The 26,448-nt window shown below is 41.2% G+C and overlaps 1 protein-coding gene across 2 annotated transcripts; it reads right to left on the bottom strand.

The window, feature by feature from the left end:
- Window positions 1–4,272: 4,272 nt before the first annotated feature.
- Window positions 4,273–25,740, bottom strand: tasor2 (transcription activation suppressor family member 2). 2 transcript variants are annotated; one of them, XM_072681463.1, is made up of 22 exons: window positions 25,176–25,740; window positions 23,423–23,571; window positions 23,204–23,299; window positions 23,033–23,105; window positions 20,847–20,938; window positions 20,575–20,712; window positions 20,259–20,386; window positions 18,341–18,354; window positions 18,048–18,147; window positions 17,838–17,932; window positions 17,430–17,530; window positions 17,262–17,334; window positions 17,096–17,167; window positions 14,890–17,004; window positions 13,510–13,849; window positions 11,317–11,758; window positions 6,666–10,808; window positions 6,456–6,578; window positions 5,780–5,933; window positions 5,552–5,657; window positions 5,263–5,444; window positions 4,273–4,591 (listed from the first exon to the last, which is right to left on the bottom strand). In XM_072681463.1, the coding sequence occupies exons 1-22, from the start codon at window positions 25,270–25,272 to the stop codon at window positions 4,494–4,496; spliced, it is 8,931 nt and encodes a 2,976-aa protein (XP_072537564.1). In that variant the 5' UTR covers window positions 25,273–25,740; the 3' UTR covers window positions 4,273–4,493. The 2 variants fall into 2 exon arrangements, with proteins under 2 accessions (XP_072537564.1, XP_072537563.1); XM_072681462.1 differs by having other exon boundaries at window positions 13,510–14,281.
- Between the last annotated feature and the right edge of the window lie 708 nt (window positions 25,741–26,448).

Below are 26,448 nucleotides of genomic sequence, written 5' to 3' on the forward strand. Positions count from 1 at the left end.
GCAGGGGTAGTGTGTAACTGTGAGGCGGCAGCAGTATTGTTTGTAGCAGTGTGAGGATGCAGGGGTAGTGTGTAACTGTGAGGCGGCAGCAGTATTGTTTGTAGCAGTGTGAGGAGGCAGCAGTATTGTTTGTAACTGTGAGAAGGCAGCAGTATTGATTGTAGCAGTGTGAGAAGGCAGCAGTATTGTTTGTAGCAGTGTGAGGAGGCAGCAGTGTTTGTAACTGTGTGAGGATGCAGGGGTAGTGTGTAACTGTGTGAGGCGGCAGCAGTAATGTTTGTAACTGAAAATGCAGCAGTATTGTTTGTAACTATGAGGAGGCAGCAGTATTGTTTGTAGCAGTGTAAGAAGGCAGCAGTATTGTTTGTAGCAGTGAGGAGGCAGTAGTATTTGTAACTGTGAGGAGGCATCAGTATTGTTTGTAACTGTGTGAGAAGGCAGCAGTATTGTTTGTAACTGTGAGGATGCAGGGGTAGTGTGTAACTGTGTTGCGGCAGCAGTATTGTTTGTAGCAGTGTGAGGAGGCAGCAGTATTGTTTGTAGCAGTGTGAGAAGGCAGCAGTATTGTTTGTAGCAGTGAGAGGAGGTAGCAGTATTGTGTGTAGCAGTGTGAGAAGGCAGCAGTATTGTTTGTAGCAGTGTGAGGAGGCAGCAGTACTGTTTGTAGCAGTGTGAGAAGGCAGTAGTATTGTTTGTAGCAGTGAGGAGGCATCAGTATTGTTTGTAACTGTGTGAGAAGGTAGCAGTGTTGTTTGTAGCAGTGTGAGGAGGCAACGGTATTGTTTGTAGCATTGTGAGGAGGCAACAGTATTGTTTGTAACTGTTCAAAGAGGCAGCAGTAGTGTTTGCAACAGTTTGAGGAGGCAGCAGTAGGATTTGAAACTAACAAGGCAGCAGTAGTGTTGCCAGTAGTAGTGTTGACAGTGGGAGGAGGTGGCAGTAGAGTTGGTTATCATGTGATAAGGCAGCAGTAGGTTGGCATCAGGATGGTAAGAGGAAAAGAAGCAGATTTGAAAGAAGGGCAATTGTTGGGGCATGGATAGCAGCCAGACTGCTCAAGTGACCAGTGTGTCAATAGATACAGTGACTAAAATGACCTCTGCATTTAGATCTGTGGGACAGACATCAGTAAGAAAAACAACAGGGTTGGAAATTGGCAAATATGCACATTCAGTCAGAGTGTTGCAACTTTTCCTCAGGTGACTGAAAATGTAAGAATAGGACATGACCAGACTCGCAGCATGGCAACTGCCGTTCACAAACTTTTACTTTTAATTAAAAATAAATAAATAAATAAATAAATAAAATAAAAGTTTTCAATCCCCCCCACTCCTAGTAACTGAAATCCAAGGTCTGAGAGGAAAGATCACACTTTTTTAGAGATCCACCTTGAGATTTATGGTTTTTGTGTACCTAAGCAGTCATAATCCACCATTGTTATTCCTTAGAATTAAATGGGCAATTCCTTTTCATTTACATTTACGGCGTTTAGCAGACGCTCTTATCCAGAGTGACTTACAAAAACTATTTACCCAAGGATAACCTCAGCTAGTTTGAATAGGCTAAAAGTTCAAAGTAAACACAAGTCAATAAGGAGACCACTCTACTCTTCGCCGGAAGAGGAGGGTCTTCAGTCTGTGTTTGAAGACCGTGAGCAACTCTGCCGTTTGGAAGTTCGTTCCACCACTTTTCAGACTGACACATGTAAGCAATCTCTGCTCTGTGCAGCTGCCCCGGAACTCGATTGGGTGGGGCTTACTTTCCATATCCAAGGTGTTTGTGGGTCTATGCTGTCTAATACTCAAATAATTTGAAGGGAGAAAGTAGATCTGTAAAATATTTTGATACAATATTACCTTTAATGTAAGAATTTATGAATCAGTATTCAGTGTTTCTAATACATGTATCCAAATTACTGCCTATTCAGATTACTGCTGTAGTGCAAAAAAGTTGTTTCTCTGCTGTTGCCTCTTTTTTATCTACTTTTTTGAATAATTTGAAAGTTGGAAATTGTTGAAATTTAATGAACATGGTGGACAGACCAATAGCAGTATTGTTTGTAACTATGAGGAGGCAGCAGTATTGTTTGTAGCAGTGTAAGAAGGCAGCAGTATTGTTTGTAGCAGTGAGGAGGCAGTAGTATTTGTAACTGTGAGGAGGCATCAGTATTGTTTGTAACTGTGAGGATGCAGGGGTAGTGTGTAACTGTGTTGCGGCAGCAGTATTGTTTGTAGCAGTATTGTTTGTAGCAGTGTGAGAAGGCAGCAGTATTGTTTGTAGCAGTGAGAGGAGGCAGTAGTATTGTTTGTAGCAGTGAGGAGGCATCAGTATTGTTTGTAACTGTGTGAGAAGGCAGCAGTGTTGTTTGTAGCAGTGTGAGGAGGCAACGGTATTGTTTGTAGCATTGTGAGGAGGCAACAGTATTGTTTGTAACTGTTCAAAGAGGCAGCAGTAGTGTTTGCAACAGTTTGAGGAGGCAGCAGTAGGATTTGAAACTAACAAGGCAGCAGTAGTGTTGCCAGTAGTAGTGTTGACAGTGGGAGGAGGTGGCAGTAGAGTTGGTTATCATGTGATAAGGCAGCAGTAGGTTGGCATCAGGATGGTAAGAGGAAAAGAAGCAGATTTGAAAGAAGGGCAATTGTTGGGGCATGGATAGCAGCCAGACTGCTCAAGTGACCAGTGTGTCAATAGGAACAGTGACTAAAATGACCTCTGCATTTAGATCTGTGGGACAGACATCAGTAAGAAAAACAACAGGGTTGGAAATTGGCAAATATGCACATTCAGTCAGAGTGTTGCAACTTTTCCTCAGGTGACTGAAAATGTAAGAATAGGACATGACCAGACTCGCAGCATGGCAACTGCCGTTCACAAACTTTTACTTTTAATTAAAAATAAATAAATAAATAAATAAATAAAATAAAAGTTTTCAATCCCCCCCACTCCTAGTAACTGAAATCCAAGGTCTGAGAGGAAAGATCACACTTTTTTAGAGATCCACCTTGAGATTTATGGTTTTTCTGTACCTAAGCAGTCATAATCCACCATTGTTATTCCTTAGAATTAAATGGGCAATTCCTTTTCATTTACATTTACGGCGTTTAGCAGACGCTCTTATCCAGAGTGACTTACAAAAACTATTTACCCAAGGATAACCTCAGCTAGTTTGAATAGGCTAAAAGTTCAAAGTAAACACAAGTCAATAAGGAGACCACTCTACTCTTCGCCGGAAGAGGAGGGTCTTCAGTCTGTGTTTGAAGACCGTGAGCAACTCTGCCGTTTGGAAGTTCGTTCCACCACTTTTCAGACTGACACATGTAAGCAATCTCTGCTCTGTGCAGCTGCCCCGGAACTCGATTGGGTGGGGCTTACTTTCCATATCCAAGGTGTTTGTGGGTCTATGCTGTCTAATACTCAAATAATTTGAAGGGAGAAAGTAGATCTGTAAAATATTTTGATACAATATTACCTTTAATGTAAGAATTTATGAATCAGTATTCAGTGTTTCTAATACATGTATCCAAATTACTGCCTATTCAGATTACTGCTGTAGTGCAAAAAAGTTGTTTCTCTGCTAATTTGAAAGTTGGAAATTGTTGAAATTTAATGAACATGGTGGACAGACCAATAGAAACAGTCCAAAACACCATGGCAAAATATTGTAACATTGAGTTATGCAGTTTTTTGCTTGTCCTGTAAAAATCCTAAAAGCTTTTGTTCTGACAGTGACAGAACACTTATCCAACTACAGTCTGTTTGTCCCTTTTAGTAGCGCTGGGTGATATGATCTCAAATCAATATCATGATTAACTGAGCAATTTACCTCAATTACTATTAATGAATGATTTATACAGCTATATAAGCTGCTCAAGTTGCTCAGTTGGCTCGGTGTGTGAGGTCTCCTCCTGTTGCTTCCATGTTGCAAACTGAATGGAGTGGAGTTATGTGACTACATCTGTGGTAGTACATGAGGGGAATGTACATGAACACACAGTATAACAACATACATTAACAGAAATAAATTAACAAAACAAAAAATCATTGAACTAATAGAAGTGGGTAGGATCTTGTCAGTTAAGAGGTTCTGAATTGTCATTTTCTTGTTTATTTTTCGCTTAATTGTCGAAAAGTACTTTTTAGGAGTTTATATTTTCAGGAAACAAAAGTAACCTGTAAAGAAACTGCATAAAAAAAACAGACCAAAAAAGGAACAAAAACTGAGTAACAAACTAGTATACAAACAAAGTTTTTTATTAAAATTAGAACTGTCAATATGATTTATAAAACCATATGAAAGGAAACAAAGAAACACTAAAATACCACTGTATTTTTTACAGTATTTAAAACTGACACATATGAGACACTTTACATAAGCTTTTACTACAAGTTTAGCATATACACATCAAAATAAGTTATAACTATTAACAAGGGGCTCTCACCAAAAGGCAAGTAGCCGGAATCTGAAAAAAAAAACTAAATGTCATTAGTTAGCCTTATGAAACGGAACATGTGTCATTTGAAAGAATCCTTGAGAATGTGTAAATATTCATGGTTAAAATTCCATTTTTCCCAAAGGACTCAGCCTGTGTATCTGAAACGGAAACAAAAACAACACACACATTAATATAATAACTAAGTTCCTTTTGAGTCAAAGGTCAGCAAACTTCAGCAAACTCAGTAGTGGAGGAAATGCTATTTTTTGCCTGGAAAGACCCCAGTTTGACGTACTTTAATGAAGAATGCTTCTTTTCCTGGATCAGCAATGTTCTGTAATACTTTATACTTTAAAAGTTAAACGGACAAGTATCGGGACACCCACTTATTCACTGTTTTTTTCTGAAAACAGTACTCAAATAGAACAGTGTAAAAAAAAAAGAAGAAAAAAACGCCTGTCATTGCTGTGAGGATTTGATTGCATTCAGCAACAAGAGTGTTACTGAGGTCAAAATGTTGGATAACATCCACCACATCCCTAACTCATCCCAAAAGTATTGGATGGAGCACCATCTTCCCAAAGACACTAAAGCTCCACTACTCCACAGCTCAATGCTGGGGTCTTTATACTTCTCTAGCTCACCCCTTTGACATAGAGTGCTTGTTCTCCTGCTCCAGAGAGTCCTATTCTATTGGCAATACTTCTCTACAGAGACTAGAGAAGCTGTGGGTGCAACTTAAAGCAGCTGAATGCATTCATTAGAAAAGTTGTCCACAAACATTTGGACATATGCTGTACATGAAACAAAGCAATTGCAAGAGCTTTACCTGTAATGAACACAGGGAACCGGGCAGAAGCGTTCTGGATCTGGAGACGAACTAGACAGCGAAGGTAGTCTGGTCTGTCTCGTGAAATGACATCACACTCGTGATAGGGTAGGACCTCCACAATCCCGGCTTCCTGGCAGCAGTCCATGAAATTCTTCCTCATCTGTGCCTCAGGACTGCACCTGCATATAATTATTATTGCGGCGGTTTGTTGTCTGTCAACGGGCTGCTTCTGTCATGGGTTTGCCTTACGGTTTAATACATACAGAAAATAAAAATGAGGATTTACCTTGCATTTTCCCGAAGCCTGCGACGGTCCCTGTAGTGCAGAAACCATTTCCACTTCCCTTTTTTATCTAGTTCCTCCATAATGCCCACAACCTTTTTCATGTGTTCTATTTATACATTTCAGACAAAAACAGAATCAAAATTACATACAGTATTTTAATATTTCAAGCAACAGACGAAAGGATAAAGAAATATTTTTATACTTAAAAAAATCCAAACAAACCACTACCTAAACTCAGGGTGTCCAGAGCAGTATCATCGAATACAACAAAGCCTCCCTTTGCAAAAAGTTCCTGATGTGTGAGGTTCACAACATCATCCGGCTGGTCGATGCCCGCAAACAGGACTCTGGATGACTTCTTCAACTCAAGCAAATGTGGGACCTGGAAAGACAATAAAATTAAGACACAGACAAAAGACAACCACATTCACAGTTTGTGTTGGACACAGATAGACCTTGGTCTCTGCCTTTAACCCATCTGTGCAATGAACACACATACATACACACTAGTGAGCAAACAAACACCTTGCTCAAGGGCCCAACAGTGGCAGCTTGGCAAACCCAGGTATCAAACCTACAATCCAGTCATCAACAGCCATGTGCTCTAACCCCTGAGCCACCACTGCCCACCTCAAGAACATTCAGCAATTTATTTACATTTACATTAATGGCATTTAGCTGACGCTCTTATCCAGAGCGACTTACAAGGTTACTCGTATTACAGAGAAGGGCCAATGTAGTGTTAGGAGTCTTGCCCAAGGACTCTTATTGGTGTAGCGCAGCATAGTCACCCAGACTGGGAATCACCCAGTCTCCCACGTGGTGAGGTAGCTCACTAGCAGGTAGTGGTATTATCTGTTGCGCCACACCAACCATATTTATACTCTTGCACAGCATGACTTACTTCACATATGTGCTCTGCAATGTCCTCATTTCTCAGTATAATGAGAAGAGGAGTTTGGTCATTGTCATCAAGATCAAACTGATAAGGCTCAACTGCCGTGTGTCCCTCTGCCTCCAACAAGTCCTGGAGAAAAGAAAAGAAGGGGTGAACACCCTTCTATAACCAGACTACAATTATTATCCTGTAACACAACTTCCCTTGTCTTCCTACCTTGGTTTCCTCAAAAAAGGGATCTGCTGATGTAACCAGGATGTAGAACTTGTACTTAATCTTGCATGCTTGCCTCACAATCGAGTTCAAGTTGTCATGTAGATTATCAAACATGGCCTTTTTGATGCGACCGCAAAACGCTGACTGTTTCCCACTTGGGGCACTCTCAGTATCCCATTTTCTTTTTATCTTGTCACTCTGACGAGGAAGGCTCTTCCCAGTACAGACGTCATTCATCAAGGTGTTGTATGATTGCAGACATTCTTTGGATATGTCTGATATCTTGGAGCAAGATGCCTCGTTGCCTCTTTCACAGAAAAGGCTTTGTAGATGCAAGGGTTTACCATAATTCCCAGTCTCTCTCATGCCTTTCCTTTCAGACATGTCCACGTTTATCTTAAACTTGGTAAGACTTGGCCACGTGTCATCAAATCGATTAGAACTTTCCTGCTCGTCGAGTCTTGAGAACTGAACGGTCATGGGAGTTTCAGCTGGGTTGAGATTGGGCCGGTGTTGTGACTTGGCTCTGGAGGCAGCCTTGGAGTTTTTCAGCATCCGATTCATGTTCTCGGAGAAGATGAGATACTCCAGTTCCATTAAAGACTGGGTGCTGTCAGATTTTGATCGCTGATCTTCCCAGTCATGGAAAGAGTCTTCAGCAGTCAGGTTCCCTCCATGCGTGCCTACTGATCGCTTTGAAGAGGAGGCATTTTCAAATATGACTCTATTACCTTTCTTGTCGAGCACAGTGACAATAGAAGATGGTGGATCACGGACAAATCGATGGTTCTCCTCTCGTGTATCAAATATTTCCTCTCTCCTGAAATATCTGTGCCAGTCAAAGGACTGTTTGCTTTCTTTTTTATGGTACGGGTTACAGGTGACTGTCCTTAACGTTTCAATTCGATCTACACCACAGGAAAAGGTCTTCCTTATGCTGTATTTTGTAGCTCTGTCAAAGTCTACTTTGTCCCACTTCTCTCTACAGAAGGTTGTCCTGGGTTTCTTTCTTCTGTAATGAATACTGTCAGAGTCATCGTTAGATTCAGAAAAAACGAAATCCTCTTGATGTCTGAATGGGAAAACTCTTTTATTTGACTCATCTAGAGTGGATGTGGAAGCTGCATAATGAAAGTGCTGGACCCAGCCAGGAATGTCTGAATCACTCCCTGTCGCCTCTCTTGGCATTTGTGTAACTTCTCTGTGAATAGAAGTACTGTTTCTGAAATGTGTAAGAGGACCCTTCGGAGCCTCATCACATGCATAGGGTTCCCTGAGATTATATGGTTCATCTATTCTATAGCTAGTTCCATGCGTCCACGATGAAAGCAGCTCTGATGGCTGCTCTTCGTATTGCTCAGACCAATGGCCAAATTGGTCCTTTTGAGGCTGACCATCTTTGGAAAAAATATCTCTTGGTGGAGAAATGGCTTCATGTTCGAAATCATGAAAAGTCTTTTTGGGCTCATACTCCTCGACAAATTGACTTTTATCAGTCACCTTCGCTTCAGTGTCACGCTTCCTAACAGGCCAACAAGTACCCTCAGGGAAGGATTGTGCTCTGTGGTCTGGGGAGCTGGGAATGTGTGTTCCTGAACCTGAACTGGAAGGTGGACACACATCCCTGTCAGGTTCCAAACTTGTAAACGAAGGGCTCCTGTTTACAGAGTGGAGCGGCCTTTCAATATTGTGATTGTCTTGCACATTCGGAGCCCCCTGAATCCTTTTATCCTCACAAGCCTCAGGATTGTAAGGCAGTTCATCCTGAGTAGGGGTGCAGCTTCTGCTGTTAAGCTCACTCTCTGTATCTATTTGCAGAGCAGGTGGTGACATGTCACAACTGTCAAAATTGTGCTGTATCTCTGAGATTTTGTCAGCAGACATTTTGCAAACTGTGGGAGTCAGGCGTCTCGGGCCAGTGCCTTTCTGCTTGGATTCAAGCTCTTTGCTTGAATAATCCTCCTGTGTTAGTGCAACACTTACATTTGAAATGGCCAAATCATGAGCTGCTTTGGTTGAGTCCAAATGACCAGACTTCTTTATCTCATCTGGTTCTGGGCTAATGACTGTAGTGCTAGGGGAACCATCACTGCACACACTTTTAGATTCAGTCTGATTGATCTCGGGAGTCTCATTCTGAACCGCAGGAGAGCGATTCAGCACTGTGCCTTCACTGTTATTCTCTGTTGGAAAGGAAGTGTCACCAGGAGCAGGTGAACTCTGGCCTTCCTCTGACTTGATGAACTGACATGCAGTTGAGCTCACATGATCTGCAGATGAATCATCTGCTATCTCTGGATGAACACAATCACTAGTGTGCTCTTCATCGTTGCTTACCACTGATCTCTCAGTTCTTGTTTCACCCTCATGAAGGCTTACAGTGTAAGAACCAGTCTGTTCTGCCAGTGCCTCACTACTAGGGAGGTCCACCTGAGTCACCTTAAATTGACTCTCATCTTCTGAAGCATTTCCATCAGAGATTTCCATATCAATACTATCTGTGCAATCTTTTTCCGAAGCAGAGACAGGAGACTCAACATCTGAGTCTAGTTCACTGTTGGTATGATCACAAACAAGCTGTTCTCCCTCGGTTTTCTCATTTTTCTCTCCTTCATTACCTTCTCTGATCTTTTCAGATGCATCTTTCTCATTGTGCTCCAACACACGCTCCTTGGTGACATGTTCTCGAATCCCTTCCTGAACTGTCATGCTTTCCACCTCACCAGCATGGTGCTCTTTCAGTGAAGTGCTGCTTTCCACCTCACCAGCATGGTGCTCTTTCAGTGAAGTGCTGCTTTCCACCTCACCAGCATGGTGCTCTTTCAGTGAAGTGCTGCTTTCCACCTCACCAGCGTGGTGCTCATCCACAGAGGTGCTGCTTTCCACCTCACCAGCATGGTGCTCTTTCAGTGAAGTGCTGCTTTCCACCTCACCAGCGTGGTGCTCATCCACAGAGGTGCTGCTTTCCACCTCACCGGCGTGGTGCTCATCCACAGAGGTGCTGCTTTCCACCTCACCGGCGTGGTGCACATCCACAGAAGTGTTATCTCTGACATCAAGCTTAGGCCTCATTTCTGTGAGGACTTCTTTTGTTTTGTCTTCCACATCCTGCACATTTATAGCCACACCAGCTCCATTCTCAGAATTTTCGTTCACATCTTGTGCATCTACAATTTTACCATCATTAGCATCACTTACAGGTTCAACTCTATCCTTTTCATCATCATTAATATCACATACATCACTTTTCTTGTCAGAAACATCAGCCCCAGCATCAGGATTAGGTGTCTCATCACGGATGTCAGTTGCACTTGTACTGTCAGTATCATCATTCCTCCCGTCCTGTGCAAGTTCGTCAACTCTCTTAGGCTCGATTTCATCCTTTGCCTTTTCATTCACATCCACAGCTATGTCATCCATGGCATTACGCACAAGAGTATCATTTTGGCCAACAAGCACAGGCGTGTCCTCTCTGATTTCAGGCACAGAGCTTTCTTTTTCACTTGAACCGTCATCCACTTTGTGAACGTTCACAGGTGCGTTATCTCTGCCATCAAGTGCAGATTTCACTTCCATTTTTGCACCATCCTGGCCATCACACGCAGCCACAGGCATGGCATGATCCCCTTTTTCACCATTATCATGACCGCATGATGCACTCACATGTGTGCTATTTTTCCCAGCGAGTGCTGCTTCACCTTCACCTTTTGACACACTGTCATTGGGCCTTGATACAGGCGCCCCATCTCCAGCTTTGTCCTTAGAACCTAGTGAACGGAGTATGATTTTTCTCTCAGAGAGAATTACAGGCCTAACAGGCCTAACTACCTGGTGGAATACAGCAACAGCTTTCGGATCAAAGCTGGGGATGGTGCCAGAGGCCACTTTCCCAGGACTCTGGATCCTTTTCAGGGCCTCTGGCATATTCTGCTCCTTGCAGACAAGTACATTCTTCTGCTCTTTCAAGGATTTCCATTCATCTATGTGCATATTTGATGCCTGTTCACACAAGTGGCTGTATGCACTGTTGTTCTCCAAAAGTTTTGTGTAAGAGCTTCCAGTGGTAGTGTCATTCTCTACGTCACTGTCATCATCGTCAAGCTCCAAGATTTCCTCGGTAAGATTCGCAGTGGGTCTGTACTCCTGCAATGGAGAGAAATGGGTATATTAATCTATTCAAGACAATATGATGACATTAATAAAAAGAAATGATATCACAGAATGCCACAATATGTTGTTCTGAGTACATTGTGGAGATCGTATGCACTTCTAAAACACTAACAGGGCAACATTTCTCAATAAAAACAGTAATATAGATCAATATTATTAGCCAGGATTTGATTACAGGACAAGAGGATACTGTTAATTGTATATGATCTCATACTGTTACCGTATCTTTGCACTTTGCAAGATTAAGTTCTCCATTCCATCAATTTCCATTAATTTCAGAGCAGAATACTGCGACTAAGTGGATGAGAAGACGACGACAATGATGATGTTGATGATAAGAGCAGAATTATTTGCACTTGCCATCACCAACCTTACGCTGACAATTCTACAAGTATTTGGATGTTGTTCAACCATTTGCTGGTTACTGTATGCAGTCAATAAAAGGTTTTGTAGAATTTTATATTGCTCTATGAATACTTACCATAGTCGTTAACTTTGTTGGAAGGCTGGGAGACTGGTGTGAACTGGTCGTGTTATCTGGCTTTTTACTTTCTGTTGCGTGTTCCAGTTTTGACTTTATGTCAGAACTGGTTGCAGGGTTCTCCTTACTGTTTTCTGGTGTAACAGTGCAGTAACTGAAAGGTCCGGATGCTTTGACTGAAAGGTCCAGAATGTCTGATGCAGGACGCGATGAACTAGTCCTGTCCTCTTTTGAACTGGAGACAACATCAGGCTGATTCGTTGTAGTCTGAGTAGGGTTGATATTGCTGGTCACATTTGGAGGGTCCTTTCTTTCTAGAGGTGGACAGTTGTGGTCAAAGTGAAAGAACCTAGATGTGGGTTTGCTGTAGAACAGACCTATCCACATATGGAAGATGAGATGGACTTGCTCAAAGGTGTCTTCAATGTTGAAATCCCAATTGCTGAGAGAATAAAGGAAATCTTATCAGTAGACAGTATGATATAAGACTGATATTTACAGTTTACTGTGTACTTAAGCAACCGTCATTTGCACATCAACAACATGTACGCCAAACAACCTGAATCTATTCAGGTGTGTCCTCTATTGTGTCTGAACCTACCTTTTCCCTCAAACATGCACAAGACGGCTAAATATATGAGGACACCCTTCCTTTAATTAGTATATTTAGCAATTCTGGCAAACTTCAATTGCTTACAGGTGAATGCATTTCTGCTCTGCTAGAGTTGTCCCAGTCATCAGTAAATGCTGCATATTATGTACTATGTACTAAATGCATATGTATGTACTACACACTAAACATTACTAAATTCTAGTGCACTGTGCTTTGAAATATGGCTTAATGCATTCACTGATTTACATAACATACATTATTTTATTTTAACCCACTAATACATGCCTGAAGTTAGTTCATTTCCTGCATTGAAATGTTTTATTTTGACAACATTTCCCCAACTATTCTATTCTCGTATCTATTACTCTTTATTGCAGAATAATGCAATGTAACATTTACCTTAATTTATTAAAGTTGACAATAAAATTGGGCAATATTCATTTTTTTCATACCATCTCAAAAATATTATTGTGGTATACAGCATTAAAAAGGCAGGGAGTAGTGTTCTAAGTTTATGTGACCCCCGTACCATCTCATTATCTGTTATTTTACAATCAAAAAATGATCAGATACAAAGTTCAGTTTGCTCACAGGGTTACAGACTAAGTAAAGATTGTGCACACTTGTACATCAACCATTTAATAAATGTTACACCATCAGTCTGACAATTACTGTTAAACTGCCCTGAATCAGCAGAGAGAAGCTTGGTTGGCCTTAGCTTAGTTAGCACGCTAACTTCCTGTTCACTACAGAACAAATTTAAGTCTGACACTTCTTAACATTTAGACAAGAATAACTCTGATCTACTGACTGGTGTTGAAAAGAGCTGGTGCTGAATTTACAGCTTTATTGTCATGGTGTAGGTTCTGTAGCTCACTTGCCAAGCAAGTCTTTGCTTGGTTTGCTTGGTTACAGATACACTGAGTATCAGGCAGCTCAGTGCAACTGCTGTTGACTAACTAACACGACTATCGACAATAAAAACTTGTGTACGAGAGCACGAGGGACTGGTGTTGGGAGTAACAGAAGGGTGAAGAAATGAGGCCTACCTAGGCAGCTACCTAGCAGGCTAAACACAAATCACACTATAACTGAGAGCACAAAGTCAGGTCAATGGTCTTAGAATCATTTTCAGGCACATTTAGTAAACTAGTTCCAGGGTTGCTTGCACTCCCTTTCATTTGAACTCGACTTTGCTAAACTCGCAACTACAGTGGGCCTGTTATTTTCCCACCTGTTTTTGGAGCATGACATCACCGAACCGTGAGCTCCCACAGTACCCTCACCCTGTGGCTTGCTAAAATGCACATGAATGAATGAGCTATTTTGGCTGTGTACTAGATAGATTTGACCCATCAAATAGTTATTTTACAATACCATCCTCAATACCATCAATTTACATACTGTGGTATACAGAATTATCCTTATGTCACCCAACCCTAGTTGACAATTTAACTGAGGAACCCCCTTAATCAATATTATGGATATAGCATTACAAGATAAAGAATCAAAAATCATAAAATAATATTTTATATGTACATATATCAGCAAAGAGATTATGGGAAAAATACACCACATACCCATGTAGCGCTCTTGTCACACTTTTCTCTAGAGCGTCATTCGTGAACCTGCTGTCAAATCTGAAGTCATACTTTTCTCTCCAAAGTCTTGCCACTTGAAGCAAGCCCTCTTTCTCAATAACGTGCCGGTGGTGGTAAAACCTCTGCCTTCGTGCTTTGGGGGGTGGGAATGGCACGTCTAAGGACGTTGGGTGTCTCCATCCATTTTTGCCTCCTTTCTCTTGATAGTTTGTGCCACTACTGTGACCAGGTAACTTCAGCTGAAGTTTAGGATTCAAGGACAGAAGAGACTCAACACATCCGGCTGGAGGGGGAAACTGGGGGCATGCTCCTGACAAACCTGATAGCAGAGAGGTGGGCTGTGAGTAAGAATGCTCTTTTGATATTTCCAACAGCAAATCCCCAGGCACTATAAGACCCTCTGGGAAAGGGGACTGGGGGGGTAATTTTAATCTGGCAGAGGAGCCTCGCAACAAAGCGTGAAGAACTGACTCCGGCGAGTTAGTCGTCTTGACTCCAACATTGGTCTCCTGTCTGGGTTTTGCTGGGTTAGCCAGTATTTTGTCACTATTGGCACTAAGGGCCAAGTCAGCCAGAAGATTAAGAGCATCTGAATGCAAAGGTGGACTGGTGGCCAGAGCCTCTTTTCTGCTTTTACCCTCAGAGCTAACACTTTTTCCTCCTACCCTATTCCCAGTTAGTGCAGATATGGGCTGTAGGCCAGCTTGTTTAACTATTTCATTTGGAGCAGAAGTGTCAATATTGCTGCATCCTGTGAAAAAAAGAACAGAAGACAGAGACAATAGAGCATGAAAAAGCAGCAAGAAAGAATGGGCTTGACAACAAAGCAGCATCTTTTACACGCATACACAAACATGCACACAACAGGGTAAGCAGCAAAAGAAGAAAAAGCTGTGACAGTCTGGTGCTCGCCCTACTGAAAATGCACAATTTGTTAAACACATTTTTAACACATTTGTTAAAATACTGTTAAAATCTCATTAATGTCATCATAATGTAAATGAGCATAAATGTAATCACAACTGGTTGTTTATAAAATTGTAAGATTTTTAGTAGGGTTAGCAGGAAAGAAGCAAAACAAAAGCAGACATAATACACTGGATAAAGTTTCTACACCCACGTGATCCACACTATGTTTCCATGGCTTCTTTATTAAATCCAAATTTACTATCTAAACCAATTTTGAAGGCTTTATTACGAATTTGACGAATTTCTGTTTTTATTTTTAGGGCATACTGTAGAGCTCAATTTTACAACTTCTTAACCATCAAATACTACACTACATCTTATTACATGACAACATTCAACATATTGTGCTCCTGTGTTCACACAATAAGTAAACCAGTACTCTTTTCATACCATTTTCTTTTGGCTTCAGCTTCTCTTGGGACGATGAGGTCTTGAGGTCTCTCCATGATACAGGGGTTGGTTTTGACTGTGTAGTTTTGCTTGGCTCTTCGCTGCCAGTCAGTTTAGGACTTTTCTGTAACGCATTACTGGTTTTATTTTTTGCATCTTTCAAAGGACTCAATTTGCCACTGTCAGGCTTGATCAAGTCCACATCTGTGCTCGGTCTGCCTTTTTTCAGATCAGGCTCTGCATTATCTGACGCTGATTTTTCAGGATCTTTTGGGCCAGGAGACTTCATCTGTTTTGCTCTTTTGAGCACAGTCTTTAGTTTGCTGATGGAAATGGCCTTGTACACACTCGCATTTCCTTTTTTGGGGTCAGGACCCAATGACTGGTCAGAATTATTCTGGGATGCGGTGTCTTTCTCAGTAATTTGTTCGGGGGGCGGTGCTGCTGCTGCTGTATTCACAGAAATGTTTTGTATGTGTGTTAGGGGCATGTGTTCATCACTCTTTACCGGTTGTATCGGAGAAAGTGTTACTGGTGTATCTTTTGGTTTCTCTTTTGTAGGACTGGTAGTAGTTACCAAGGACGAGTCTTGACCGTCGTTTGAGTCACTTGTTGACTTTATGTCTCCTGTTGCAGCGTCAGATCCATGGGGAACAAAGACAAAGCCACAATCTGTAATTATAGTCTTCAGTCCATAACGTTCTCTCATACTAAAGCCCTCCATCTTTCTTTTTGGTGTGCTGGAGACTATGCTCCCTGTAACACTAGGTTCTGTAATGGGGTGACTTTTCTCCACTGAGGGCTCATTTTCACTGCTCTTAACATCTGACCTCAATACCCGCTTTATACTGACATCAGCATTCCAGAGCTTCTTGCGCCTTGGACGAGTGCGCCAGTCTTTTCTCAGCGGATCACTAGGTGAGGAATCTACCACCTCACTATTACTGCTCTGGTCAGGCGTAGCGTCTACAGATGGGCAAGAGGGTAACATACTGTTTTGATTCTGGTCTTCTGATGTTTGATCAACTTTCTTAAGATTTCGTTTCACACCCTTCCTTTTCCTCCTGCCACGGTGTCTTGGCAAGCGTTTCAAATTACCCTTTGTCTGCGGAGGATCATCACTCTTTGTTATTGGTTCTACTTTTTTACAATCTTCAGCTAATGCTTCAGTCTGGTCTTCTGATGTAGTAGGAGCTGAAATAGATGTTAGAAGACCTGCTTCTTTTGCAACGTCCTTATCCACAACAGGCAGACTCCCACAAGTATCAGTCTTCTCCTCTGCCTCAAGATACGGACTAGCCTTAGCTGCCACCGCTGAGACATTGCTTCCCTTTTCTGTTAATGATACACTGGTGGTTTCAATGGGAGTTTCTTTAGCAAACTCCCCAGTACCTCCACTGCATTCATCATTAACGCTGACATTTTGAAATGTCTGTTCACCGTCAGGCAAGTCACCTGACTTGGGTGAGGGATCTGTCCTGTCAAAAGGGTTGTCAGAAGAAACCACCACCACTGTACCAGGTGTGCCACCTTTTTCTGGTAAAGCAGAAGGGGGCACATCAGCAGACACATCCGTCTGCTTTTCAGTTTGCTGTTTGACAGTGGTTTTCACTTCTTCATTATTACTGCCTCTTATATCTGTTTCCTCTGCCACATCCCTTTCCAAAGTTGTGGTAGCAGGTGTTCGAGGGCTCTCCTCAGGTGAAGATATATAGTAATAGACATCATCATCATGATCATCATCACTACGCTGCTGTTTTTCAGGAACAAGGAGCTCCACTGCTCTTGCTACTGGAATTAGAAAGCTGCATGGATTGTTCAAGTAAGTCTTTAAGCGTCCCCCAGCCTCCTCTGTCCATTTTGGGGCAACCAATGGGAAACCATCAGGCACATCATACTGGTCAGGAAACATACTGGCTTCTCTAGCAGGACTGCTTGATAGGCCAGGTAAAATAAGAGTGGCAAAGTTCTGCAGGTGCTTCTCCACTGTGCCAAGGGGCTCCCCCTGCTGATTTGGAGGACACTTCTCCATTTCTGATTCAGCATAATTCAGTGCTGGGAGAACCCGAAGAACCTCCTGTGAAACCTTAGGCTTGAGGTGTCCTCTTTTGGTTTCTACACAAACCAAAAATATAAATCAATAATTATAATAAAATGATAAAAGACACATAAAAAGTATGTCATAAAATGATTTAAGTTTCCTCACCTCTTGGTACAGTTCTGGAGTCTGGGAAAATGAACATTCCTTGAAGAGCAGAGGCTTTATCAGTCCCTACACCTAAAAACACACATTCCCCATATTTTACTGGTCAAGGTAAAGCATTAAAATAATTCACTCAACATGGATACTGGATATAGAGTAATGATATTACCTTCATAGGACAGGAAATGTGACGAATGCAATATTATAAGGAAACCACCATCATCTAAACCTATAACAAGGGCCTGTGTGTGGAAAAAGAAAATGAGTATGAAAACTTATTTCTAACTCCAAGGCCCATAATCCCCCAATCAACACACTACCCCTGCAGCAGACTTACCAAATCTTTCTCTTTCAACTCCTGAGTTAAAAGAGACAGATCATTTCTTTCTTCAAAGGAGACTACATCATACAAGCTAAAACATCTGCTGTCGAGAGAGACTGGAAGGAAAGGAAATGTAATCAGATGAAAAGTTATGATAAAAAAAAAAAACACACACACAGTGTAAGTTTAAGCAATCTAGCATGCTTTGCTAAGTCAAACATTTGAAGATAACGGTCCTTTACTGGACGTCTTTCAGCTTATAAATATGTTCTCCAAAGCACTGGTTCTCAAACCACTCCTCGGAAATCCCCTGGCGGAGTGTTGCTCTATTCTGTTGGGCTCATGAAAAATCTGTCTGGGGGAGTCCATGAGGACCACCCTGAAAAGACTGACTAAGCAGAATTACAACAAGCTTTTACACACCTTCACCAAGGAAAGAAGTTTCAAAAATTTCTTGGGGCAATGTCTTTCTCAGCTCAGAGACTCCAATGACATGGTCAACTTTGATTGTCTTTGGACTGAGGAAAAACACAAGACAGATCACTATTGGTTTCACATGACACTCTAAAATGTATGACCTTCATTTATCTGAATTATTTTTGACAACATAAAACACGAGTCAACGTGACGCACAGATTTGCTGGGAACATGGCTCCATGGATGGACTGCAACCCGACATCGTATACAACAGACTCAATCTTGAGTTGGCCAATCCAGGGCTGGTAATGAAATGCTGTAATTGAAGGTTTTCATTAAATGCAAGAACAAAAATTAGGATATTCAAAGAGGATGAACAACATTGGTTATATAATGTGATTCAATTCAGTTCAATTTAAAAAGTTTGCTGATCTTACACCCTAGTAGTGACAAACTGCACAGATAGAAGATTTCTAAGAGTTAACACAGAATAATAATGTAGTACTTACATGTTTTTTCTTGGCTGTAGAATAAAAAGAAAAGAGAGACAATAGACTCAATATTAATGCAGTGTTAACATACATACTTTGTAGGGCTGGACGATATGGTTAAAACTATTTTGATAACAGGTGTCACAATTTAATTAATAAATAAACGCAATATCATCTCCATCAATGACTGACGATAACCAGAACCCTTCTACCAGACCAAGCATTTCAGACCACCTTCAGTGAGTTTACACTGCAGCCTACAGAACCAGAAGCAAAGTGCATTTTCCCCTGGATGCCCAGTTTGTCCAGTAAGTGTAATGTTTCAATGTGCAGTATATGTATTTTATTATTAAAACATTTCTATTCATTACATATGAATAACTTTATTATTAAATTACAGAACGTGAGCTCAGCTCTGTTTGCTCTGTGCTATCCAGTGTGGACCAGAGGAGGATGGGTTCTCCTTTGGAGTCTAGGTTCCTCTCAACGTTTTCTTCCTCTCGATCTAAGAGAATTGTTTCCCTGCCACTGTCGCCACTGGCTTGCTCAAAAGAAGGTTTGGACCTAAATCTCTGTATAGCTGTTTTGTGACATTTGTTGTGAAAAGCGCCATATAAATAAATCTGAATTGAATTGAACTGAACTTATAAGAACCAAAGCTACTATGGTTTAACCCCTGAGCTGCTATAGCGAGAGAGTTAGCATGCACCAGTGATGAATAAAAGAAGAATGGTTGAAATACAGTTACATTTACATTACAATACATTTGGTGAGTTTGCTGACAGAGACCAAATACAAATACTACCTAGTCCAGCACATCTAACATCGGTAGTTGTTGGCCAACCAGCTTAGTTAATAGTGGTCATTTTACGCAAACATCTTACAGGACTTACAGGAAAAACGGCAAAGAACTTTGTACAGGGTCTGTTAATGTGATTAAAATGCCTAATTTTTACTTAACTTTTTCTTAAATTTGCATCATGTATGGCAGCAATTATATTTCAGGCATTTTCTCAAACAAAGCTGAGTTACCTGACTTTGTAGACTATGAATGGCATAAAGTCACTCAACAGCACTGTGAAAGACTAGTGGAGAGCCTGCCAACACATGAAACCTGTGATTGGCAGTCAGGGTTATTTCACTATAGTGATTTTCGAATGCTCTCAAAGTTCAGATATTAGTGCTGTGTTGTTTAAATGTGATTAATAACTTCTTTGCATTATAGTTATTATAATAATGTCTTTGCATTATTTCAGCAGTTGTTTTTGAGCAGTTGTCATTTCTGCAAATAAATGCTCTAAATAGCGACATATTTCTATTTGGAATTTAGGGGAAATGTTGCCCATGGTTTATGAAATACAATGCAAATGTCAATTTCCCTAAATTGATTATAACATTGCCTATAAATAGTAAAACCACAGAGACTGATAATGTAGGCTGGTCTCTTTTTCCAGAACTACATATACTTTGTAAGTTTAATTGTTTATTTTTTTTCTTTTACATGCTACGACTATTCAAGTACAAGCACAAAGTGGCTAAACTGGCTGATTAGACATCTTGCTTAAATGCATCTTTTATTACAAGCAAATACCACACTGCACTGGCATGGAACTCTCTACAAAATATCATGTGTCAAGCAAAGCTTTCATGCATTTTTCTTTTACTACAATACATTACTCTAAACTGCCCTCGAAATGTATCCAATATTAAGTTAGTGGTTTACATAATATGCTTGTGTCAATGAATGTTTTTACAGCTCATCTTTATTGATATTTATCGGCCTCAATCCAGCAGATTTAATTCACATTCTCTTTGTTCTGGTACAATATTACTGTGTAATTAATTGAGATGGGTCTAACGTTGTTAGAGATGTAGCTACATCTAACAGCCTACAAGCTATTCAGATTGTGTGAAAGGTTGAATCATTAGTGCTGACCTTTTCTCCTTCAACTCCAATGAGATGGTGGTCTTGCCATAAGAAAAGGCCACTACAGCGAATGGACACACGTGCCTCGGGCATGGCTCAGGCTTACTACCTCCATCCAGCAGCTCATACAAATAATACTGGAAAAATAAACATTAACTTAGTTGGGTACACATTTCTTAAAAAGCACACTGTTTTCTGGCAGACATGATGAGCGTGGAATGTTGAGTACTGAGCTTTTCAATAAGCACAACTGTGTCAGGTAAAAACTGCTAACATGAGTTACAAGTAAGCTTTTGTAATGCATAACCTCTGAGCTGTAGGTCACCTGAGTCCGCTCAAAAGCCAGAAAAGAGCTGGTGGTGGCACACACTGCTCCAAGCTGCTCTGAAACATGACAGTCAAAGCCAGTCGTTGGAGGTGTGAAGTTCTGGGTGTAGTTTTCCGTCACCTCTTTGACGCGACCCTGATGATATTGTTCAATATTAAAAATAAATCAACAAATGCATTTTGAAAAGTTTAGTTTAATTATGTTACTTTAAAAAGTTCTAACGTTTGGGAACTCTCACTCACTCACTCCTTCACACCTTTTTTTCTCACCTTTGTCAACTTCAAAAGGACAATAAAGCCAGTCTTCCCATCATACCAGCGTTTCAGGTCAAGGCAGTCAGAGTACTTTGAGATATATACACCTGGTTCAAGAAGACATTTAGATTCAGATGTTATTAGTATAACACAAAAGCAAAGCTCTTTTCCTAACAACTGACATCATTAAAATGTTAAAATGTGATTTCTATCAATTAGCACTTCTTGATATTGCTCTTATTTGTTATATATAGTTACTGCTATACACACAGCACACTCAGTTCGTTTTAAGATCATCTGGGGAGTCAGGAACGACTTCTGTAAATGGCTCAAATTTCAGACGCATAAAGGAGAAGCATTGACCACATGTGAGCTTATTTTTAACCACCTCTAACTAACAGAAAAGAGCTTCGACATTTTCAAGCTCTAACACGCTGCCTACCAACGTAAAGAGAGATACAACTCAGGAAGAACCTGTTCCTCCACATTATTATGGAAGAAGCAAGGCCACCAAGAAAGTGTGAGACTTGGTCTATACAGAACAAAGCAATCCTCAAGGCAAAACTCTCAGCTCTCAAACTCGCAAAGCATTCCTTAAAAATGCCTGAAAAACACTCAATTCTGCCATTCAAGTCACTATTACAGGTAGATTATTGCTTCTCATGTATCACAATTATACAATGCTTCTTAAAGCTTTGAACAGAAGAGAGCACAGCACATTCTAGTAGACCGACCCTGATACTGCTGTGTTGTAGCACATACTGTTCCTAAGAGGAAAAAAAAAAAAGGCAGGGAGAGGGGAAGGAAACCCAACCCACTGTGTACTCTGCTGTGACTAATAACTACCAGCTACAGCAGGCCAGATTTTTTCATCCCATACCCTTTATAGTAGGGTATTTGGTATGGTATGGTAGGGCATTTTCTGTGCTGATTCAACACAGCAGCCTAAATGAACAGAGTTAGGCATGCTAGAGAAGGGAAATGATCAGTGCACGGTTACTGTAAGACTGCAATACGGAATGCCAGAAAGCCTTATTACCTTATTATACTTTAAAGATGAATGAATATGAATGCAGGACAGGGATGTCTGCACCATTGGGGTGCATTTTGTCAAAGCTCTACATAACAGTGACTTCTTTAAGCCAGCGGAAATCATGAGTTGATCATTTACACTGACCTACATACCTGAGGCACGTCGAGGAAGCTTTTTACTTTACCAGTACTTTTCACGTCCCTACTGAATAAAGGTCCTTTAGGCTCTGTTTTGGTAAATGCATCCCTTTCTTCAAGAGTGACAGCAGAGGCCAAATTAACTGTACTTGCAGTGCTCTCGTACCTCTATTTATCAAATTAATAATTCATTTTTCATCCTCTCAGGCATGTCTGCCTGTGTTCACTGTAGCATAAGCACTTTGCCCTTGCTGCACTAACACTTTCTCTTTCTGTTTCTCAGTCATATTGAAGCATATAAAGCTGTACATCGACACTTTCACTTTCAAAATAAGAAGACTGCCTGGCCTGGACACATCATACGGTGAGAGCATACTTAAACTTGACTTTTCTGTGGTAATGCTGAGTCTACTTTTGCATTTGAAGGGACTGTCAACTTCTGTTTATGATCTGTGGGTCGTTGTAATCTCAGAGAGGCTTGTTACAAAGGTGCCGGGTATGATACTGTGTTAACCCAGTTGAGGCACTTGAGCTGAGTGAGAACAACATCTAAACTTACATCTGAATATGTCATTTAGTTAGACGATCTCGAGTGCTATGTGTGATCTTTCACATTTAGTTATACATATCGTCATTTTATAGTGTTTAACATGTTTGCTTTATCAATGTGTGACAATCGTGGTACAGAAACCGAAACCAAGTGAAGCTCAAACCTAAGAACCTAAGGGGCTTTCAGTTTCACACTGGAAAAACATCAACCGTGACTTACTTACTATTATCAGAATTATTATTCTAAAGTATTTTGTAACAGTTTAATTGTGTATAAAAAAGGGTATAGGGGCATAACACACCAAAAGCTGCTTGTATTACACCTGCTGACTATATCTGATTACTTTCTCCGGCATGAAAAAAAGCTGTTTATGTGTTTTATGATAATACATGAGGCCTCTGCTTTTGGGTCAAGCTACATTCAGCAGACACACAAACACGCCATTCTGTGATAAGGCTACCACAGCCGCGGTAATAATTACCCTTAGAGGAATCTCCGAGAGTGGTGCATGTCCCTTGTCCAACCATTAATCCTGTATCCGCAAGTGTGTTTGCCTTTAAATAAAGATGAACAGGTGTGTCAGGAAACGAATCAGCACTTTCGCGGATTTATGGACAGTTGCAAAATGGTGCTCAGTGTTGCAGATATGTACCCTGGATTCATCATCGAATAACAAGAAGCCAAAAGACTCTTCCAGTTCCTCTTTAGAATAGCCATTTTCCCGCTTCTCAGTGCGGAAAGCAGAATACTGTGAGCAGACAAAGGAAGAGATCAGTTGGGCAACAGTGTTCGGAAGAAAATGTGCACACAAGATTTATATTTTTAAAAATAAATTAATGAATAATTATATTTATATGTAACTTATACTCACCCGTCCTTGAAGGGTTGTGTTACTGATCAAATACGCTGAATTGTAAGTAAAACACTCCCTGGACTCCTCATACAAATAGTTGTTTCGAAGAGGCGCTAAAATACTGCTGTCAAAGGTTACCGAGCCTGGAAGCACAGGCTCAAGAAGACCTGGAACACAAACAAAGACAATCATGAGAAATGTCCCGTCTTAAATGAAAAGCTTCTTAAAATGGTCTCTTGATAGAGGACACACTTCTGATCATCTGCTAATGCAGTTTCAAGTTAAGTTAGCCCATCAGCACCATGCAGATAGGCCTAATATTTTAAAAGCTAGTGTCCTATTTTACTAAATTCATTTAATAAAAATATTAAAACGTGTTATTTATTGTTATTTACTGCAGAACTAAGATGGTCCAAAATATGTATGAGTTCTGAATTGGGTGAAAGACCCATTTAAATCATGGAATTAGTGTCTACAACTATCCTAAATACACACTATTGTATAAATGTTTAAAACTGAACTTTCTACGTAGAGTAAAATATTCATTTCTTTCAAGTCATTTCTTAACTGCTTTATTAACCATATTCACGGACGCTCTTATCCAGGGAAACTTACAGATGTGCTCAGACGTCCATTCAGATAATATCCCCGGCTAGTGTGAACAGCCTCGCTCTTATTTATAAGAATATTTTCTACAACTACGGTACCTTGGGTCTTGTTTTTTTACATCAACATCAACTTTCAATTGTACACAAGTCGCAAGACACTTTGGCATAGATCTGTGATCTCTCCAAACCATCTGAGCATTGTCTCTCAATGACACATGGGGTGGAAGTTGGAAGTGAACCATGAAATTACTGGTGGATGTTAATGTTAGGTTATCAGACGCTGTTTCAGAGGCTGCAGAAGGAAGGGAAAGGCCAGATTCTTGTATTTTTGAGAAGACATGATTGATGAACCAAGGTTAATATGAACAGGAGCACGACCTAACAAGGCTAGACATCCCCATTACCCTCTCTGCTCCCCGGGCGCTGGAGTTGGCTCCCCACCGCTCTGGGTGTGTGTGTTCATTACCGCAGATGGGTTAAATGCGGAGGACACATTCACATGCACCTTCACCTTTACTAATCTGATTATAATTTCAGGCCCAGGGCTTATATATGAAAGTCCCAGCAGCCGAACCTAAACTTGGTATTGGTCTGTAGTATTTATCTGGAGACTCCTCCTCATCTTGGGAACACTTTTGTGAGTTTGCATCTGTGTAAAAGCAGAAAACACACAATTATAGACTTCAGAGAGTGGCAGTCTTCTGGATGGGACACTGGTCAATCATTCTGAAGGTTTATCTGCAAGGGGGGGAGGCTCAGGAGCCTCAGGAGCCTCAGCAGGACCGAGGCAGACAGTCCTCAGACATCTCAGCAATGTTGCTGGTACACAGCCACACATTTACCACCACCATTTCTCACAACACAACACTAAACCCTGCTGGACTGACGCAGACTGGTCTTCATTCCTGGCGAGCTGGTCCTCCAGCCTCTCTGCGCTGCAGGTCCTCCAGCCTCTCTGCGCTGCAGGTCCTCCAGCCTCTCTGCGCTGCAGTGGAGCCCATACCCACGCAGCATGGAGCTCCACCACAACTCCGCTAGCTAGTAACTCACGCAGGCGACTCGGCCAAAGCACGCATCGACTAAGATGTAGTAATTTCGTTGTGAGGAAGCCTAAATAAGGACAAATGAGGACTGAGACTGGAGTAAAAACCGAAGTCAGTCACCTTCTTTTGCTAGCGTAGCGTCATTCTCCATGAAGGCGAGGCATCGGCGTGTGTGTGCTGTCCTCTGGCTTTCAAATCCTCTAGATCTTCGGTTCATGAACTATTAGCTTGTTAGTTAGCTACATTTCTCCGCATCCGGACGTCTGCTCAACTTTGAGTCCCGCTCCAAAACCAAAGCCCGAAACGTTAAGGCGTTCACCCATACGCGAACATAGTCCTCTCTAGCTTCGCTATTATCTAAAGTCAAGACACTGAAAAAACTGGTTCGCCTGAGAGCTTCGAGGATATGGTGGTTGTGCAACCAGGAAGAGGCTTTTCCAAACAGCTAGCCAAGCTAACGGCTAAACAGCCAAAGGCCGTTCAAGCCTAATTATTAAACACTAGCTAGTGGATAAGTGTGGCTGGATCTCATGGGCCGGTCCCACATGTCGGATATCGCCCCCGGAGCGGTGTGCTAACAGCCTGCCGTTCAGCACGGTCCCTCTCTGCTCTTCTGTAGCGTCGAGAATCGAAAAAGAAACAGAAAGTTAAACGCGGGCCTCCACCATTTTGTGCGTCGCCCTCCTCCTCCTCCTCCTCCTCCTCCTCCACCTCCACCTCCCCCGGCTTGCTGTTTCAGGGTCCCGTCGCTGGTGGTCGCGGCGGTGCAGCCGAGGATCAGACCAGGCCGCTCACACGTGTCCTAGCTAGCTTAGCTAGCATATAGATAGATAACTACAGTGCACACGAGAAGTCACATTTAGCTACGAATTTAGCTATAATACACTTTATTTATCCCCTCTTATATATTTATTCCCCTTCTTACCTAACTTTAAACCAAACCTCTAACCTCAAAGTATAAATAGCTAGTAGCTAAGCATGTATCTCTAGCTATCACTAGCTACTTTGGCCAGATGCTGGTTTACAAGCCTATTTACAGCAACTCTGATATTTTCCCTCAAAAATAAAACACCATTTATTTGATAGCATCCCCATGAAATGAAATAATTAAAAAAACATCACATTTTAAATTGATAAATTGATCTTGAGATAGCTACTAGCTAGCTAGCCATCTCATTTCTTTGAGTTGCTAGCTTAGCGTCATTATGTAGAGATGCTAATGCGAAGATATTATTTTTAAATATTATTTCTCAAATTTAAATCATTTTTTGATATTTTAAGATTCTTTCTCATCGTTATTTAAAAAAAAAAAACCCTGATATATTTTCTTGTTATTTTGAGTTGCTAGCTAGCTTAGCGTCATTATGTAGAGATGCTAATGCAAAGATATTAT

The sequence above is a fragment of the Salminus brasiliensis genome, chromosome 6 (genome assembly GCF_030463535.1).
Source record: "Salminus brasiliensis chromosome 6, fSalBra1.hap2, whole genome shotgun sequence".
Taxonomy (NCBI): domain Eukaryota; kingdom Metazoa; phylum Chordata; class Actinopteri; order Characiformes; family Bryconidae; genus Salminus; species Salminus brasiliensis.

Excerpts from the sequence above, each read along its gene's own strand:
- tasor2 (XM_072681462.1), bottom strand. The coding sequence starts at position 25,272 with ATGAACCGAAGATCTAGAGGATTTGAAAGCCAGAGGACAGCACACACA. Across the intron at positions 20,939-23,032 it reads TCTCGGAGATTCCTCTAAGG|GTGTATATATCTCAAAGTAC; the intron begins GTAATTATTACC and ends TTCTTGAACCAG. Across the intron at positions 17,168-17,261 it reads ACATTTCCTGTCCTATGAAG|GTGTAGGGACTGATAAAGCC; the intron begins GTAATATCATTA and ends GTGTGTTTTTAG.